At 32.5% G+C, this 20207-nt stretch overlaps 1 protein-coding gene across 2 annotated transcripts in view; it reads left to right on the forward strand.

Annotated features, from left to right (window-relative positions):
- CNKSR2 (connector enhancer of kinase suppressor of Ras 2) overlaps positions 1-20207 on the forward strand; it is a 284669-nt gene that overhangs the window by 145155 nt on the left and 119307 nt on the right. For both annotated transcript variants that reach the window (XM_012656319.1, XM_012656320.1), the window contains exons 9-10: positions 9333-9479; positions 19602-19735. In XM_012656319.1, coding sequence (XP_012511773.1) covers positions 9333-9479; positions 19602-19735 — 281 coding nt within the window. The remainder of the gene's footprint in view (positions 1-9332; positions 9480-19601; positions 19736-20207) is intronic.

The following is a 20207-nucleotide window of genomic DNA, read 5'->3' on the forward strand; positions in this document are numbered from 1 at the left end:
TTTCACTACGATGTGATTTTCTTCCTCTTCATCTCTCCCTAGTAGACACTTTCAGACCCAACCAATTTTATATTTTGGAGAAGTCAAAGGACATCCTGAATGCTGAAATAAAAACACAATTGGCTTTGACTTGGTTTTCTACAGCATGTATGAATGAAAACCATGAAGCCTCCAAAATAAACCTTTGGCTTTGAGAGATTACAACATTACCAAATGCCATATTGAAATGGGAGAAGGGAAAGACAGCTGTATGTTCAAGATGCCGAACTATACACACAGCTTTGGAATCAGCTTATCACAGAAGCAGCAACACCAGGGATACAAAGCTGCAGTCAATATAAGTGATAGGTTACAGGAGATAGTGCAAGTAACATGGTATGGAAAGTCACCATCTTTGGTGAAAACTATGGGGGTGATGCATAAAACTTAAAGGGAAAACTATGATTACTATTGTCTTCCTCCCATGAGCTTCCTCATAAGTCAATTAAGAAATTCTGAGAGCTAAATAATTTAGCTCTCGGAACTTCTTGAGTATAGGGAGAAAAAAAGTACTAGCTTCGTGTAGTCTTCAAGTTGGTTCTCCCTCTCGGACTCCCTATCCGTCTTTAGCAGTGAGAAATTATGTTCTCTGTTAGTGCCTTCTCTTTAAATACTATACATATCTATACACACACATTATATACACACATTTTCTACATGACTGAAATTCACTGAAATGAAAATTATTAAAACAGATATACGTAAATTCAAATTGTGAGCAGCTCAACGTGGTCCAAGTTTTACAGTAAACTTAAGCCACATAAAAAAAAAATGCCTTTAAAAAAACAGCAACAAAAAAATGCTTTGACATACTCTTATTTCACTGGTGTCATTTAAAGATAAAAAGGGCCGGGCACGGTGGCTCACGCCTGTAATCCTAGCACTCTGGGAGGCCGAGGCAGGAGGATCCCTTGAGCTCAGGAGTTTGAGACCAGCCTGAGCAAGAGTGAGACCCCATCTCTACCAAAAAATAGAAAAATTAGCTGGGCCTGGTGGTACACTCCTGTAGTCCCAGCTAGGAGGATCACTTGAGCCCAGGAGTTTGAGGTTACAGTGAGCTGTGATGACACCACTGCACTCTAGCCAGGGCGAGAGAGTGATACTATGTCTCCGAAATAAATAAATAAATAAATAAATAAAGTTAAGAAGGATGGAGATGAAGAATGGCTCAGTGAATAAAGACATAAAATTGTGGGGGTTTTCCCTAATGTAAATAAAACCCTTAATTCCCATATTTTTTCTTTTCAAATGTTTGTTCCTCTTATCTTCTCCCAAGACTCTCTCTTCTAATCATGTTTGTAAATATCAATACTAAAATTTTATTTTAAATAGATAAACATTAGGACATTTCTGAATACTCTGAATTACCTGTTTAAATTACTCTAAGCTAGGGTTTAAAATCACTTATTTACATTGAGTTTCTTAACCAAATGCATACTCTTTAGCTTATATTCCTCTCTGTTTGAACTGGGAATAATTCTTTATTCAGTAAATGAATGATTATAGAAAAGAAAAGTTAGAATATTTCCAAATATAGTAGAGTTCAATATTGTAAAACTTTTTAATATTTTGTGAAAAAAATAAATTTAGGTGAAGGAGAATTTTGTAGATTGGTACTCAAGATTTGATAGTTTTAGGATCTTTGAAGTACATTGCATGTCAAAATTCATTACTTCTGAAATGTTTAAACTGCATATTTCCTTCACATAGCTTGTTTTGCTAAAGAAATAGTCATTGATTTAAAGTGTTTAGTTAATTAGATACTTCAGTAACTCTTAGCAATGCAAAGGAACAAAACACTATAATAAATATCTCAGTGCCAAAAAATTTGGCAAATGCAGAGTGTCATTAACTGCAGCATGTTAGGTGGTGTATTGAATTAAGTCTCTTCAGTGCTTTTAAAAAGAGCAGGAGGACATTTTGGTATAGCATGACTCATATCATCAGACATTCACATAGGCACACTTCAAGTCTCTCAAATTTCCTTTGGTAAAAGATATCATTTATACATTATAACTTGTGATTAAAAGTGTATGTATATACACAAAGAGTGCAATGTGCACCACCCGAAGGATGGACATATTTGAAACTCGGACTTGGGGGGGGCAAGGGCAACATACGTAACCTAAACATCTGTACCCCCATAATATGCTGAAATAAAAAAAAAAAGAAAAAAGAAAAAAAAGTGTATGTATACACAGGAACATGTGTAAATGTTGATAATGAATCTGTTTGTGTTGGGAAGGGTAATAACTTTGAAATTATTTTAAGAAATATCCTATCTTCCTACCTGTGGGTATAAAGATGCTCAGATGCTCTCTTGCAGCTCCAAATATAGTCATGAAAAAGGTAAAAGAAGGTCTGGATTGATAGGCTTAAATTCTAACTTTTATGTTTATTTGTAACTTTGGTTCTTTGGGATCATACAGTAGAGATTATCTTTTCATATATTGGTCAAATAATTCACTGGCTGTTGTTTGGGAAACAGACCAGGGCAAGTTCTAAAAGGGTCAGAGATAACTTCTTCTCTCTATATACCCAGAGGAAAGGAAACCTCTCATATCTTCAGCACCAACCCCAAAGCCTCTTGTGCACCTAATTCAGGCAACCAATTGTCCAGAAGCTGCCCACTTATGTTGCCCTTCACAAAGGAATGCCTGCTGTCCGCCTCAGCCTGATCAAAACAATTACAAGCCCCATCCACAAGAAAGCAGAACTTCTGGCTTTCAAAACTTGGAATACCTTAATGACCTTCTTGGGAAATGATAATTCTGTTTGTGTTGTATATAAAATACATTTTAATGTACATGTTGGGGATTATATATAAATTAGTAAGTAATATGACTTGCCATTGCTTAGAGACACTGACTTCTACCTTGGGTAATGAGGAAGATAATAGTAGTTCAACATATGTGGAAAACATATTATCTATAGCTAATAAATAATAAGACATCTTGTGTAAGATGAATATGGTGGTTTTTAAAATGTTTTTTTAGCCCATGAACTTAATGTGAATGAAATACTCTATTAAAATAGTGAGAGAAAGAGAGAGAGAAAGAGAGAGAGAGAGACTTGGACTATTTACAACCACTACAAAATATTTTTCTGGAAAAAAAAAACTTCTTCACAGTGTTTATATAATGCATATTATAAAGGAGACTCTAGGACAAATAGGAACAACATCCACTGTCCTATTCCTTGTCATAATCACATCACTATGACTTTAGGTCTAAAGTATCTAAGATGGAAATACCATTTTTTTCCCAAATATTCATGTATAAGGAGAAAGTTTTTAATAATTTGGGGTAAAGAATGTCTATTACAGCTAATAGTAATATATTAGTAATATCAAGTATATTATTTTGTTTAGATGTGAGGTTGTTTAACCTTTTATAAAACAGATTTTAAGTATATTAGAGAAAATTTTAATACTACATCTTGGTTTTACATTCAAAACTTAACCCTTCTTTGGAGTTTCAAGGCCCCTTACTATCTCTGAAACATGTATCTTCTCGTGTCACCGTATCACCTCACTAGTCAAGTATTACAAACATTGTGCTATGAGATTCATATGAGGAAAATATGATGCCAGCTATAAGAAGAGGCTTTACGATAGATGTTGCATGTAAGGTGAACATTTATGGTAAGATTTTATATATGAGAGAAAAATTATAAGCAGAGTGAAGAGTGCTTTTGCAAAGATTTAGCTGAAGAGAAAAGCACAGTGTTTGAGGGGAACATATATTTGCTACTCAACTAACTTTTTAAATGATCAACTTTTAAAAAGCCTTTCATGATTATCGGTCCACTGTTTCTTTCTCCTGCCTCATTACTCTTTTCCTTGTTCTGTCATTCAACCATATGGAACGAGTGAAAATTGCTCAAACTGGTGATACTTTGTCTCATGGCTTTCTTTATCTCCTCAGCCTCCACATCCCTTCACCTGTCCAACTTCTAAGGAATTCAGCTTAAACTAATTGGAAAACTTCCTTGAATCCTCAAGGATGAGTTAGGTCCCCTTTTGGGAGTTCCCATTGCACTCTGTATTCACCCTGTTGAGGTACTGGTCTTACTATATTGTAAATGTTTATTGACTTGCTCCACTCTCCCCTTGCTCATTATGCTCTTTAATGAGGCACAGACTGTGCTTCACTCACCATGGTATTCATACTACATGGAAGACACACAATAAATACTTACCAATTTATGAGTTATTTTGTCTAGTCTTAAAAACATATTAAGCACCTAAAATATTCTATACATGGGCAAGTCACTGCCTTCAAAGAGCTCATCATCTGTTACAATGGTTCCCAGACTCATAGCATCAGTATCACTTGGGAACTTGTATTAGAAAAAAATAATTCTCATGCCCCACCCCAGACCTACTGAATCAAAAACTCTGGGGTTACAACTCAGTAGTCTGTCTTTTAACAAGCCTTTTGGGTAATTCTAGTACTTGCTAAAGTTTGAGAACCATATTGAAGAAAAATAATTGGAGACAAAGTTGTGACCATATTGATGAAGGACCTATTCAAGGATTGGTTCTTTACTTAGGCCTTTGGGAAACTATTCAAAGATTTTGAAGGGTAGAATACTTTTACACTATAGCAATATTTCAGAGCTTCAAAGACTTGAAGCAGAAAGACAAATTAGAATTCTGTTTTAAGTCTAGCAGGTAGGTACCCAAGCCAGAACTAAGGCAATGAGAAGAGGTATTAGTTGCTAGGATCTATTCTTTAGGATACATACATGGATTAAAAAGAGGAGAACAGTCATAGATCACTCCAAACTTGAGAGGATGATGGGGAACTTTTTTTGATGAATGAAAGTAAAGAGATAATGAGTTTGATTTTAAAGTGTTGCATTCATTTGAACCACCAATGGATATTCTGGGGAAGATACTGTGCTTTAGAATTGAAAAGACTTTAATGTAAATTCTGGCTTTGCCACTTACCATTTTTGTGATCTTGACTAAGAAAATAATCTCTCTTTGCTTCAGTTTCTTCATGTGTAAAATGAGTTTAATAGTTTACCTCATCAGGCTGTTATAAGAATAAAAATATAAATTAAAATAATGTAGATGTGAATAATCTAGCACAGTGAATTGTTGGTGCTTGTGATTATTCAGTAGCTATTAGCATGGATGAACTGAACAGTTGGAAATATATGACTAGAGTTCTTAATGGGAAGCAGGGATGGTTAGAAAAATTTGGGAGTCATGTAGGAACTTATTAGTGGAAGTTCTTGAAAGAGAAGAGATTATTATAAGAAGACAGCATGAAATATTAGAAAGGTGTCTAACACTTAGCCTAGAGGAAACGCCTACATTTATTAGTTGTGAGGAGGAAGAGAAGATGGAAGACAAGTAGGCAAAGATGTAGCAGTACCACTTTCTTTCACTCAAGCTAATCTGTTGTCATCATCTATTTGCATGTTTCTACCCACTCTATGTGTTAGAGTTGGGATGCACTGTGACTTTGGAGTTACCTAGTTATTTGACCTGTGTAAATATATTGAAAAATCTCTTTTGATGTTGAGTTCACTATTTCACAAGTCAGCCAATTCCTTTTATGGATATCTTTGACTCTTTGACTACTAGAATGTTTTTCTTCATAGTTATCTGTAACCTGCTGCCTCTTTAAATTTTGTGCCTTAATATCTTCCCATATCTTCAGCTTATGCTCTTATATTAGTAGCCACTAGGACCCCTTCTTCCTTTTTTCAAAGCTCCCTCTATCTCCTAGTACATAAAAGCCTTAATTGCAGCCAGTGCAAAGAATACTTTATGATTATTTTTCATATTAATTACTATTATGTCTTTACATAGTTTCTAATTCAAGTCTATCACACTTAATATTTTAAAACTATAATCAGAAACTTAGGTGAGAAAATGGAAACCTAATTTTGAAAAATGATTAGCATGTATTTACATATTTCGACATGTGTGTATTATTATATTTAGCTCCTAACATGGCTTTCAACCTTCTTGAAGTTGTAACACACATACTTGTCTCATTTTATCTTACCATCTACTCACATTTCACCATATTCTGTCAACCGTAAGTATCTCAGTAACAGTTAAAGGGAAATTAATTAATTTCAAGAATTCTGCATCTCATTATATGCCTGAAGATATGTTAGGATATCACAGAACTAGGACTGGGAATCATTTTTCCTGGCGCTCTAGGACCACGTCATATTTGTCCTTGAATAGAACATCGTAAAATACAGTAAATGGGGACAGTTGTTAAGAATTATACATAGTAGATAAGATAGGAAGTAATTTAGAAATGATCCAAATTGAGTTTGAGAAAGGACTAAGGAAAAAAGGACTATTCAGATGAGAAAGGAATGAGTACTTATAGCTGTTTATCTGTATACAAGTACTAGGATGGGACTGACACAGCTAAAACCTACTTAATACGTTACTGAGAAAAACATTACACATAGGCTGTGAAATACTCAGCAGGCTTCATTCTCATTTGGTAATTACTAAGTAAAACTGACTTAATGCTTAAGTGGAGTATCTACTGAAATCATTCATTGATTCAAAAATCAGTGGATAATGTAGTTCTTGACCTATTGAGCTCATCTGAGTAATAAATTTGTCTTCTCTGTTGCTGATCATCTAAAAGTGTAATGCACAGAGCAGCTTTGATTTCCCCATCACCACCTTTTAGCTTTTAAATAGTGTTGCCTTTTTGGTTCTGTACTTTTTGTGGAAATTTTCCATCCATAACAAACAGTCCTGATTAGGTAATTCATAAAATTTATGATTTTCTAATTGGAATATTACTATTTACGGATTAGGTCCTTGTATTTTGTTGGTTTTATTTATTTGTTTACAAAAGTATCTCATGTTTATTGCCAAAAGTTCAGGAAATAAAAGTCCTTGCTCCCTTTAGTGTAACCACCGTTAATGGTATTATGTATCTTTCTGTGTTTTCTATATCTGTATACATTTTTAACAAAAGTGGAATTGAATTACACTTGGTATTTTGGAACTTACTGTTTTCTACCCAATAATTTTTATATTTCTTATAATGGACATTTGCATAGTATACAGTTTTTGGTTGGCTTAAACAATACTGTGATACATGTGTTGCACATTTATCTTTGTGCTTTTATCCAGTCATTTCCTTGTGGTAGTAGAAGTAGCATTTGGGAGCCAAAGATGTATGCTATATATAGTTTTTGGTGTATATTCGTTTGCTTTTGTTCAAAACATTGCTCATGTTATGTCAATAATAGTGGAAAGACTGATTAAAAAGTAGTAAAATTATCAAAATTTTCTGCCATTAAATAACATTCAGCTATAAAATTAAAATCCACACAAATTAACTTTCTTACCAAAAATCAATTTTACTTTCTCATGGAAAAGCAGTTCTGTTTTTTGGAATTGTTTACTTAAAAAGAGCATATGGAAAGTGTAATAGAAAAGGATGAATCAAATTGCACTGAAAATTTCACAGGGAAACACTATCTAGAATTAACAGTGTTCAACTAGTCACAATGATCATATCATAGAATAAAATGGGAAGAAATTGGTAGGTAAAAATCAATGTGTAATTCACTGTTGAGAATAGATATGCTGGAAGAAAGATGCTGCTGTCACATCGACTGCTTTAGTACAGTTAGCAATTATTTGAATAAAGAAAATAAATAATAACTCCCTTTGCTTTGACTCTTGGCCTGTAGAAATGGCTGTAGGGATACTACTTAGCTATCAGAGGAATCAGAATCAATGCAATATACTTTTGGACACATAATAATCCCCACTTATACATAATGAGAGGCATTTGACCAGTTCCATTACTGTAATTGATCTGCATTAATGTGAATTTTTAAAACTGGCAGTCACTTACTCATGTTAGCCAAGTATCATAATGAGCATTTTGATTCATATCTTAGACCCCTGAGGTTTCAAGTATTATAATGTCCCATTTCTTTTGTTCTAATTTTTTCTCTTCACCATTTTTCATCTACAGTTAAGGTTATAATTTAAATGAATGCTCATTAAATATACCAGAATCTCCCATTATTCTACAGTAGCTATGTTCCAGAGTACCTCTTCTTCATAGTCTCTGGGGGTCTGTGCTTCTTTTGGTGGAAATGCTTATTCTCTCCAGCTGACTAATGTCTTCCAGGCAAAAACATAATGAATAGCAGACAAAAGGCACCCATTCTCTTTCACTTGGGTACCTATGAAGAAACTAGATCACTGTTCAGACCCTTTGCTAAATCCTGCTTGCTATCTAGGATAAATTTTATCCTAGTGTATTTGTATAACACATCCTGGAAAATTATAATCCATTAAAGTTGAAATAAAATGTTCTTCTCTCTTTTAAATGTGAAATGTATTTTTTTAAACCTTGGAATAATAGGTATTTTTAATATATTTCTTTAAAGCATATTCTAGGATTTCAGTTACTTGATACTGCATCACTAGACCATTTTAAAAGCAAACTAACAAAAATTATTCTATGTTCAGAATTTTAAAAGGATGATGAGTGAAGTAATTCAACATGGGTAGCAATTGAGCCAGGTTTCAAGACATTTATCAAGTACTTTCCTTTAATTATATGATATTTTTTGAGGTGATATTAAAATAGAATGGCTTCATTAAATATAGCACACTGTATTTTAGGTTTATAGGGTTGTTTGGAACACATTTTCAATAGCTGCTGCATTGGAGTAGCATTACCTTGTCATTTTTTATTTTACGTTTATAGCGTGGTTAAAGGTTCATTTTATCGATGCTGTTGTCCATGCATCAGAATGTTGCCTTGGTGTGTCAGTACCAGCTATTGGTATTAAGATGTCAGTCTAATTTAGAGACACTTGTACCACATTATCTCTAAAAGATGGTGATGAGAAAGCATGTGGTGTAGTTTGTAAGCTCAGGACATTGCCAAATCCTTGTTTTGAGGCATGTGGATTTTTAAATTGTACTTGAGAACAGAGGTTGTGGATCTAGACCTAGCAGCTGAGCAACATTAATGGTGACATAATTTCTTTACCTTCTCAATTACTCCATTGGTAGGATACCTTTTTGGTCTCTGCTTTGACATGGTAAATGTCCATTATGTTGTCTCATAATGATATGGACTAATGCATAACATGGTTAATCAATTCAAAGATAAAATTTCTCTCTTGAGTATATATCTCCTGAAAATTGATAGGATGGTACACCAATTATGTGATTTTTTTTACTAATCTTATTAAAGGGGGAGAACATTAAATCATTGAATACTGTACCTCAATTTTATTGTAATGATTTTGCTGGTTACCAGGTGGGGTGGCAGTTGAAAAATTTGGTGAATGCACTACGAGAGGACCCGAGTGGTGTTATCTTAACTTTGAAAAAGCGACCTCAGAGCATGCTTACCTCAGCACCAGCTTTACTGAAAAATATGAGATGGAAGCCCCTTGCTCTGCAGGTAATGAAGCTTAATCATAAGTCATACACCATCATTTTAGCCATAGATTATCTCAGTAATGCTTCTTGATTGTGCCTCATCTCAGCAGCATATGGATTAATCTTGTATGCTTTTGAAAATTTGTTTGTGAAATGATCTCTTCACAGCTAATCCTAATAGGCTTAATTTGTGATAAAATCTGAGAGAGTAACTAAAGCCCAAATGATTAAGAACTCTGCCTTAATTTGTAAACATTTAAAACATAATTCCAAAAAGTCACAAGTTATTTCATGCCAAAATATAGATAGAAATGAAAATAAGATATTTCATTTTTGTGATATCATCTTCTATTTTATAAGTTATATGTACTTCTGGAAGAAGCTAAATGATAGTTTATAGAATTATTTTAAATCAGGTCATAAGATAGTAATAATAACTTATAAACAGTAGGAAAATGAAATTTTAAATTAGTAACTAAAATATTCCTAGTACATTTCTCCTGACTGATCATTTTTCTCTTTCCACCTTGTAGGGTGGCAAAAATAGGGAAATTGTTGCATCAGAATTTTTATATTTTTCTTCAGCACCAAACATCACTCTAAAATATTACTCTGGATGTTGATAACTTATATTTATTAAGAGTTATCTAGAAAGTTATAAAAATGTGATTCTGATTGATGAAAGGCAAGGAAGTAATATATTTTCTTCCGTTTCAGTCAGGATATAATCTTTAAACACATCATAGAAATTTTTGCCCTTCACAAAATTTACATTTTTTAAAAATAGACTATTACCTTTTCTTAGAAGTCTAATTTTTAAAAAATTTTTAATTGCCCATTGTACTAGAACATTACCCATTGTTCTGATTAAAAAGAAAAGCAATATATGGAATGCATTGCCACTGCTATGTAAATTGCAATTAAGCTCTATGTTAGTACCTTTTATCATTCATAGATTTTTTCCTAATCTGTAAATTCTCCATTACATATTAATGGCCTTATAGGTTATGATGATTTCTCATTGTTTAAACTTTACTACTTACTGGCCTGAGAGTTGGCATTATATGTTAATCATATAAAAACACATAACATGTTCCAACATTAAGGTCTTTACAATTTTAATGTGAACCTTTCAATTTTTCAAATGAATACATGTAAAACTGTATTAATATGTCCAAATACATTTGACTTGCAATATATGTTGATTATCACAGATATTTGATGCTCATTACAGTTCAGAGGTCACTATTTGCCTCATTATCTAAGATATAGATCAGCAAATCAGACTCTCCCATCACACCATTTTTTTCTCACTGCATCATAAATTGCTTTGTTGTTCCACTCTGAAGTTTCCTGTTGACATGTCTTCCCCAAAGATCCTTCTCCAAAGTTTGAGGGGGTGGGAACTCTGAAGAAAGAGTCCCGCACTTTCAGCTATTAGGTTTTTTTCTATGTGTATGTGCAGTAAAATTTAATCACTCATCTTCAGTCCCTCATATTTCACATTGAACACCAAAAAGACCCTAGTTTCTTGTTGATCCATGCACTCTGTTTGAGGGAATATCTCTAGCAAATAAATTGATAATTTGTTCCCCTGTTATATTCCTCTCCACAAGCACAAACTGGAGAATTAAGGTAATGGCAGTTCCCGGTAAGAATCATTTTTATATTAAATGCTGAAATAATTGAAAGACCAACATTTTTGTTACACGTACATTTGGTATATGTATTCAAAGCTAGAGAACAAAGACTTTAACTTTAAAAATTACCTCACATCATTCCCTACCCTATATTTATAGTAGACTTTTAAGGCACTGTTTCTAGGTCTGTTCCTAAATGCCAAGATATGTGCCTCATCAGATCACTAATTATATTTGTCCCTCATTGCTTGTTTAGCCATGTCGCATATATTTGTAAATTTACTCTTTCAGAATGCTAAAATCTGGAAAAAAAAGGAAATCAGCATTACTCGAGTGCTTATATATATTGACATTTTTGTAAATTTGTTATTTCAACTGAGTTTGGTTCACCTAAAAAGTATTGCCTAAAGTCAACCACCTATAGACAAATAGGGGGAAAAACTGCTTTTAACATTTTTGAAAATTGCTTCAGTGGTTGGCTTTTTACAGACCAGAAGGAAGAGTATTGGTGTTAATTAAATACTTTCTAGTGGTGCTAAAATAAAGTCTTAGGAGTAAGTGCCATGGCTAAGTCCTCTAACATACCACATCACCACCAACACCAAATCTCCCTGCAAACAATTTTGAAGACCTGAAATTATACCATTACAGGATTCTTTCTGGATATTAAGGTTTTGGCCTGTGCTAAAATTCAAAGACACCCATAAGCATAATGAAAACTATCTGGTCAGAATTTTTATAGAGTATAGATTTTGACACAAAAAAAGATGGACAAAACTTCAGGGTACCAGGATCTGGAGGTGGAAGGTAGACTGCCTCCAGAAGGGGGAAAGTCAAAGAAATAGTAAGATAAGAAGATCTTGACAGTGGTTTTGGATTCTTTAATGACTTTATTTGAGATCACATTTTCTTTCTAGCACCTAAAAAATAACCTCAGATGTGAAACATAAGTACTAAATGTAGCAACAATCCTCTGTGTAGACACAAGTGCCATTCTAATAAGATAGTACAATGGTATTCTTGCTTCAGGTGTGTGTACAAATATGTTGGAGCCCAAATGCCCATTAACTCACCTCAATATAAATCTTTAGCATTCAATCTTGAATAATTGGACATTAGATTATTTCTTTTTTCATAGGGCATACAAGTAGTCTACTAGCAGTTATTTAAAATAGAAGATACAAAAGGAAAGAATCTATGGCATTTATTTAACTCAATATGTCTATTTCATCTTTTTCTTGTACAGTACCAGGTTTAATTTACCTACTAGCGTTTTCAGACGAAATATAACCAAGTTTGTGTAGCATGGAGGTAGATACTAATACATACATCTTTTATATAAACAACTTTATCCTAACATAAGGAATAATGATTTTTTTAAACTAACAAGGAAATAGTTATTATCGACCCAAATAAAACAACCTTATCTACCCTAAGGCAGAAGATTGTTAAAGAATACCACCTGTTTTCATTAAAGTGAAAGTTCTATTTCTAAAAATATTTAAAGGGATAGTGACTTCCAATATTACATAACTGCAATGATCAATTTTGATTTTGATTTTCTTTTGAAACTCATTCATGAAATTATAACCAAATAAACAAAAGCATACAATTCAACTTCATATTCACAGAGCAATTTCATTAGTACATTTCGTGAATTTGGCAGCTCTTTTGATAAATCCGTTATTTCTCAAACATTTTACAATAGAACTAAAGGACTTAGAGGTCCTTTAGTCAAATACTACAAAGAAGATTTAATAATAATGTCTGGAAGATTGAATTCTGTTGTCATCTGTACCCATTAATGAAAAGTAGAAATGTCTTAGATAGAATCTTTTATTCTAAGAAAGCAAACCAGGGATTGCTTTATGAGAGCTGTTTTTCACATCTCCTTAGTGTCACCTCTACTAATTTCCTGGATTTTGGTAAGCATGGTGATTTCTTATGGTCAAGTTCTTCTAATTCAATGAAAAAATCTCAGGAAACTGTGAATAAACCTCAAGATATATTTTTAGATGTTTGTGATTTTAAATTAATATGTGTAGGCCATGAGCATGCATGGTTGGTGTCATTTTCTTCTTATAAGAGATGTATGGGAGAATTAGCTGGACATTGCCAAGAATGTTCCTTGAAATAATCACTGAGAATCAATGGTTTTTAAAAACATTTAGGAACCCAGATTTTTGGCGAGAATGCATCTCAGAAATGGTCATTAAAATTAATGTTGGAATTCACCATAATGATTTAAATATCATTTAAGACATTTTTATATAAAATAACATCAAGCTGTATCATTAAAATTATGTTCCTAAACTGTATTCTAATCCATAAATTTCTTACATCAATGCCATAGTTACTGGTGTCATTTGTGCTTTTCCATTTAAATTTTACTGTTTAGCATTATTTTGATGCCATTTTACAGGATATTTAAATAACTGAGAAGAAAAAGAAATAGAAAATAGTCATAGCAGTCGATTTTTGTCTATAAACTGGTATAACAACTGGAGAATGCTGATTATATTATATTTCAAATACATATAGATATGAATGGTGAAAGTCATTTTGGAAAAATCAAAACACATAAGTAACAATAAAATTAATTTCCGTATCCAAGTTATAGGTTGATGTGACTGAAAAAAAAGTTAATGACAAAGTTTATATGTTTCTAAGAGTTTTGTTTTGAAAACATGTTTTAAAGAGAACAAGAACTAAAATTAGGTATGACAGTAGAGAAGGAAATAAATTTGTAACTAAAAATTGTGCTGACTGGGAGGCAAGAACAATTCTGTTTTACATGCTCACATTAGTAAATAGCTATAAGCAATTATAGCAAATTTTAGGTCACCAATGTTTAAGCAAATCAGTTAAAGAATCTAAGTCACATTTGTGTTTTTTGAGACAAATGCTTTCAAAATGTTAACATTGACTACAAATAATCACCTATAATGTAACAATTACCCATTCTTTCTTTGGTTAATATCCCAAAAATAATGTTTACTGTAATTCGAAAAAGCAGAAGTCCACTTTTAATGTTGCAATTTAATATGTCCATAAGACTGGACAACACAGGATTGAATACACTAGTGTTAGCCTCAATACAATGTGCAAAATTTCATGATTCTGTGGAAAAAGCCGTTTTGTAGTATGACTCTGAAGTCTTTATTAGTTATATACTGTATAACTACATACGTATTTTTATGCACATACATCTGTATTTTTTAACTTAGGTATACATGGTTTCCTGATCAAATCCAAGGTCAGAAAAAATGTTTGTCTTCTTGGTAGTCTGATAGAAAAAGGAAAAATTATATGATTATAAAAGAAGACTCAAACCCTTTGTATTTATAAATTTGGATTCTAGAAAAAAAACTGCAAAACAACTGAGAGTGGGAAAATTTTGAACATATACATATCCCTTACTTAATTAAGTTCTTTACAAATAATTTACCACTTAAGAAAAGCTTGGCCAGGAAAAAGTATGCCCAATGATTTTCCACATTAGATCTAGCCTTCTTTATATGGTCAAGAAACCTACAAGATTGTATGTAAATTCTTGCCAATCCAAAATTCAGAAAAAAAAATTTCTCTGGAGCATTTGTTTAGTTGTTAATATAACAACAGCGTTCTGGTACTAGTGTTGGGAATTATAATAAGAATGTGTTTGAACTGAGTAAGGACTTTTGTGAATGTTCTGTGCTAAAATAATGGGGGTATTGTGATCCGTTTGAGTCTGTGCTTATTCCCAAGACTGAATAAAATAAATGGCCAGGTTGTATACTTGATGTAATCATTTGTATTTCAGTGGGTATTTTCCCCCAGGAAAGCAAAGCAAGTTCTATGTGATCTTGGCATTAGTGAATTTTAAAACTAATTACGTAATGGATAGTGCACTGTTTTAATCTTTAACCTTGGGGCTGTCTTTATGTCATTGGCTTCATTCAAGACTTTTATAGCTCTATCAAAGCTGGGTCATTTACTAGACAGAGGGAAAACTAAATTAAGATACACCTGCCAAGAGATGTTAAAATGTAAAATGTTTCGAGTAAAACCTCAATGTCACAGGTGGTTTCTTAAGTATAGAAGTTTTTCTCATAGTCTTTAAGACTCTAGAGGTTTCAGAGGTACACCAATACCTTCCAGATGTGCTCAGCTACCTTAGAGATATTAAAATGAGGCGGGGGAACACACAAAAGGCCTGAGCCATCAGAGGATTTTTACTTTTAAGAGACAGCATCTCACTCTGTCACCCAGGCTGGAGTGCAGTTGCATGATCATAGTTCACTGCAGCCTCAAACTCCTGGGCTCAAGTGATCCTCCTGCCTTAGCCTCCTGAGTACCTGGGATTACAGGAATGAGCCACCATGCCTGGCCCCTCAGAAGATTTAAAGTGAGATTTCAGTGAGCCCTTGAAGAAGCTAAAAATTTTATTTTACAACAATCACAGTCTTCTAATGATGTTTGAAGTAGATGAGTGGGATATTATTGCTAAAGTTATCACTCATGATTCAGAGGAAGAATTGTGCCATACCATATTTTCGAGCACAATTTTAAAGTATGTATATGTTCACACTGACACTAAATGTATGTGTAAGTTTAACCTAGAAGATTTCTGACTCCTATTGACAGTAGTAAGTTATCATTAATTGATCTAAGGTTATAAATGTATGTTTGAAGAGGCATATATGATTGTTTTATTTAGGATTTGGGCATTTTAAGAGATGCATACCAGTTCCCCCAGAAATCTATCATAGATTTGTTTTATAAAAGTAACAACATATATGCAAATGTGTCTTCCCTGTGAGAGCCTCACTGAATATGTGGAAGGAGAGCTTTATGTCACAAGTACCATTGAAATGAAAACTAAATTATATAGCAAGGTCCTTCTGGGAAATAAACCCTTTTGGATGGGATTCAAAATAGGTTTATGTCATACTTGATTGTATACCACAGTAGATCAAGTTATACTGAAGCTTCATGCTTACTTAAATAACAAAATGTAATCCTAAGTTAATACCCTTGTATTTTATCCATTTTATCCATAAGTATTGATAGTTCTGAATTCTCTTCCCATACAAATTTTACCAACATAAGAGATCAAAATGTCAAAATGATAAATGAAAATAATATCACCCTTTAATTCTACTTCCTTTCTTAAATTGAAAATTCTTCATAGTGGATGATAACAGCTTTTCTTAAACTGTTACAAACAAATGATTGTAAGTAAATGTTGCCAGGATAAGAAAGGCTATCTTTTTACATTATTATACTCTCATAGTTAGATTTTTTTTTCAGTCTAAGGATTATGCCTATTAAAATTTGAATTTGAATTGAACTGTTATTTTTTGAGTTGAGGGAAGCTAAATTTGTTACTTTTTCTGTGTTTTCACACAGTTAAGTGGCTACTGCTGGTAGGTGTATTTTTAATGTCATTTGTTACAGTTAGGAATTTCTTTCTGATAATTTTAACTAATTGTATCATTCTGTGCTTGATTTAGTCAAATTTTACCTGTCTTTCTAATGTTACTTAATGCCTTTTTCATTCTTTTAGTCATTTAATTTTTTATTCTTTCAATTCTTGTCCAAAGTTAGAAAAATTTTTAAGAGATGATAATTTTAAATTTTCACAGAGACTTCCTTTTGGGTTAAGTAACTATTTTCATTTTCCCATGAAGGTTCTAGTTTACTGAATTTTATTTTTTTATTGCTTAATGTCTTAGTTGTTTTTTATTGTGATTCTCAAAAAGAATGTTTACTTTTTAGGTTGTATTAATAAAAATTACACAATTAGTAGACAGAAATATACTGAATATATTGAATATTTACAATGAGCTTTACTTTGTACAAGGCATACTGATAAGCCAGATAATATCTGCATGATAAACCAGTTGAAATATTTTCTATGATTTACTAGTCAATAAAATAATAAGCCAGTTGAGTTAAACAATGGGATTGACTAACTCCTTTTTTCTCTGAAAGATTAAATTGTTTTTCTTCAACCAGTTCAATTATTTGAACCAGCTTGGCAAAATCGAACCTGTTATCTATTTTGAGCATATTTAAGAGTCTTTTTCCTCTGTGTATGTACTAATTTAACTAATCACATTAACTGATGACATTAATAGCAACTCCCCTAAAAATAGAAACCTAGAGAAATAGCAATTTGAAGGAAGTTGATGTGGCTAATATTTAAATTTCCTGGAAGGGGAAAGGTAAAAGTACCATAGGTAGACAATCCTAGTAATAGTCCAGACAGAATAAAATATCCTCTTGGTCCTTACCTCACACCTAAGATATATTTAAAATATACTTGTAACCATTGACTACTAATACTTCTTTCTCCTTCCTTTATTTGGGAAGGAAAGGGGTAGGTATTAACCAGGAAAAATTATCTTTAGTTCTATAGATAATAAAAGTAAAGGAGAGAAGTCCTCAAAATAGAAATAGTGACCCTAAAAGAGAGGGAAGACAATAAAAATTTAAGTTAGATTATATTTAAAAGTTTATGCTTTTAGAACTTGGTTTTAAGTTCATTTGCAGTGTTAGGATATTTTAAAGTAAGAAAGCAATTAGAGCATTTAAAAAGCATACCAAATATTAGTTTTTCTCTCATGATGTGTCTTTCTAAAAGAATTGGAAAATAATATGCTGTTCAATGAATGTTTTCTTTATTACATTTCTATTATGATGAAATTTTGGTCAGACTCATTGTTTAGTGTCATCTGTATTTAAAATCAAGATGTCCTGTCAGAGAGGAAAACAATATAAAGAGTCACATTACAGTGACTATATATATGTATCATTGAATATATCGATCAAGGATCTGTTATAGAAGCATGAAATATATCCTTAGAAAGAAAATAGTTCTTTATTTTCTCGGGCTTAAAGGTGTTCATCAGTACAGGTAATTCCTCTTTACCTATATAATCTCAGGATTTCCCATTGCCAAGAGTTTTGTTCCTAAAAGACAGGCATAGTTTAACTGGACACTATCCCAAAATTAGCATAGTTAAACATAATAGTCGTTATTACATACTTTCAAAATTCCTCAATTAGCATGTAAAACTTCTGACCTTTTTAAAAATCATGTAAGATGGAATATTGTAAAGACCCAAAATACATTATCAATCCCTTCCCCTCTCTCTCTTTCTTTAGTTTCTATTTCACATAGATTAAAACTTAACCGTCATTTTGGCAGGTTGTACGATTTCAAGCTATTGAGGTGAGCTGTGTAACAAGGAAAGTCAAAACCATGAACTGAGTCCTAAATTATGTAGCCTACCCCTGTGACCTACATTGTACTTTCCATTGTATTTATGCTTGGCTTTTTGAACAAATTTTGTTTATGTGTACAAAAGTATTGTCACAATATAAAATAGTTGTAATATGCCATTTTTGAGCATCCAGCAATGCGTATTAAAGTAATAGAACCGTGGGTCTATATAAATATGCTAAAAGTGTTTTCATATTGGCTAAAATGACATCTCATCATGTGAAGATACAGTTCATTTTGTGATCATTTTTGTGTTTACAGTTGCACTAAAGTTCTTATTTTAAATATGTTAATTGTATGCATAGCTAATCAATAGGATCTGTAAGATAAACATAAAAATTTGTGAATTTTATTTCACTTTAGGATAATTTCTTAATCTACTATTTTCAAATGCTTGCAGCTTGGAATTGGGAGTGCTCTTTAGTTAATGCATCCTGATGTACTGCTTAATTCAGTATATATATTATCTTAACTTTTTAAAAAATCCCTCCTATTTAGTATTTAAATACAGGCATGAAAATGAGAACTATAGATATGCAACAAAAGATTATTTTAAACTATAGATAAATGTGTGTGCCTATGAAAGGTGAAATGATAGTGTTACATTAATTACCATACTTTTGAAGTTGTACCATAAAATGACTGTAAGACAGTTAACTATGTTTGTATTGACAGAAAAAAAGTACATTTTCCTAGAAAATACTCTCTCATATTGGCCTTTTATACTCCCATTTTTGTAACCTTTTCTGAGAATCTGTAACATTTTACTAACCTAGGAGTATGGTTTGTCTTTTTTGGGAGAAGATCTAAAATAGCTTTCTCATATAGCAGTCAGGATGTGAGTAAGCTAATTTGAAAGTTACTCTTCATTATCTTTCTTTCAAAGGTGGGATTCTGACAAAGTTAATTTCATTTAATTAAGTTTCTGACTGTGCAATAAATCTTCCCATTATGAAACACTGCATGGTATTTTTGCCTTATAAATAGCTTTTAGGTGGTTAGACCATAGAATAAGGTGAGTTGGGAACTAAGTGGAAACCTCTAATGTAATATATTATTTGGTTTTGGAGACTCAAAGGAATATCCACGTGCTAAATGACATGCTTCTTGATTTCAGCCAAGTTCAAAAACTTTTCAGAAATAGATCATTTTAAAATGATAACTATGTGTCATTGTTGTTGTTGTTTTTTGTGTTGTTTGTGTGCGTATGTATTTTCTTTTTCATTTTAACCAGCCTCTTATACCTAGAAGTCCCACAAGCAGCGTTGCCACGCCTTCCAGCACCATCAGTACACCCACCAAAAGAGACAGTTCTGCCCTCCAAGATCTCTACATTCCCCCTCCTCCTGCAGAACCGTATATTCCCAGGTATAAAACTAACCATGTTGTTCCAGGCAGCTTTTAGCCAAAGACTAACCTAACAGCATGTAAACTGTGAAGTCAATTCTCAAGGAACATCTTGAATATTTTCTCAGTTCTGAACATATTCTGGGAAATTATTCCCATTATAGAGAATGCACTTTGCTTAATAATAATAATAATAACTAACTTGTATTAAACATGTACATTAAGTATCTTACACCCATTATCTCATACGGTACAAAAGAATAGGAAAGTAATATTAAATAACAACTAGGATTATTTTGATAAGTAAAGAAAAAGTCAGACTTTTTAGCTAAGAATCCTCAGGAAATCTAAGGTTATTTTGAAACATTTCATATACTTTTTTTTTATAAAAAAAGGAAATTATAGATAACTTTTATGCTTTCTTAAATGTAGGTAATGAGGAAGATACTTTTAGATGATGAGGAGGAGGGAGATTAGTTTTTTCCCCCTGATA

The sequence above is a fragment of the Propithecus coquereli genome, unplaced genomic scaffold (assembly GCF_000956105.1).
Source record: "Propithecus coquereli isolate 6110/MARCELLA unplaced genomic scaffold, Pcoq_1.0 Scaffold50, whole genome shotgun sequence".
In the NCBI taxonomy this organism is placed as follows: Eukaryota; Metazoa; Chordata; class Mammalia; order Primates; family Indriidae; genus Propithecus; species Propithecus coquereli.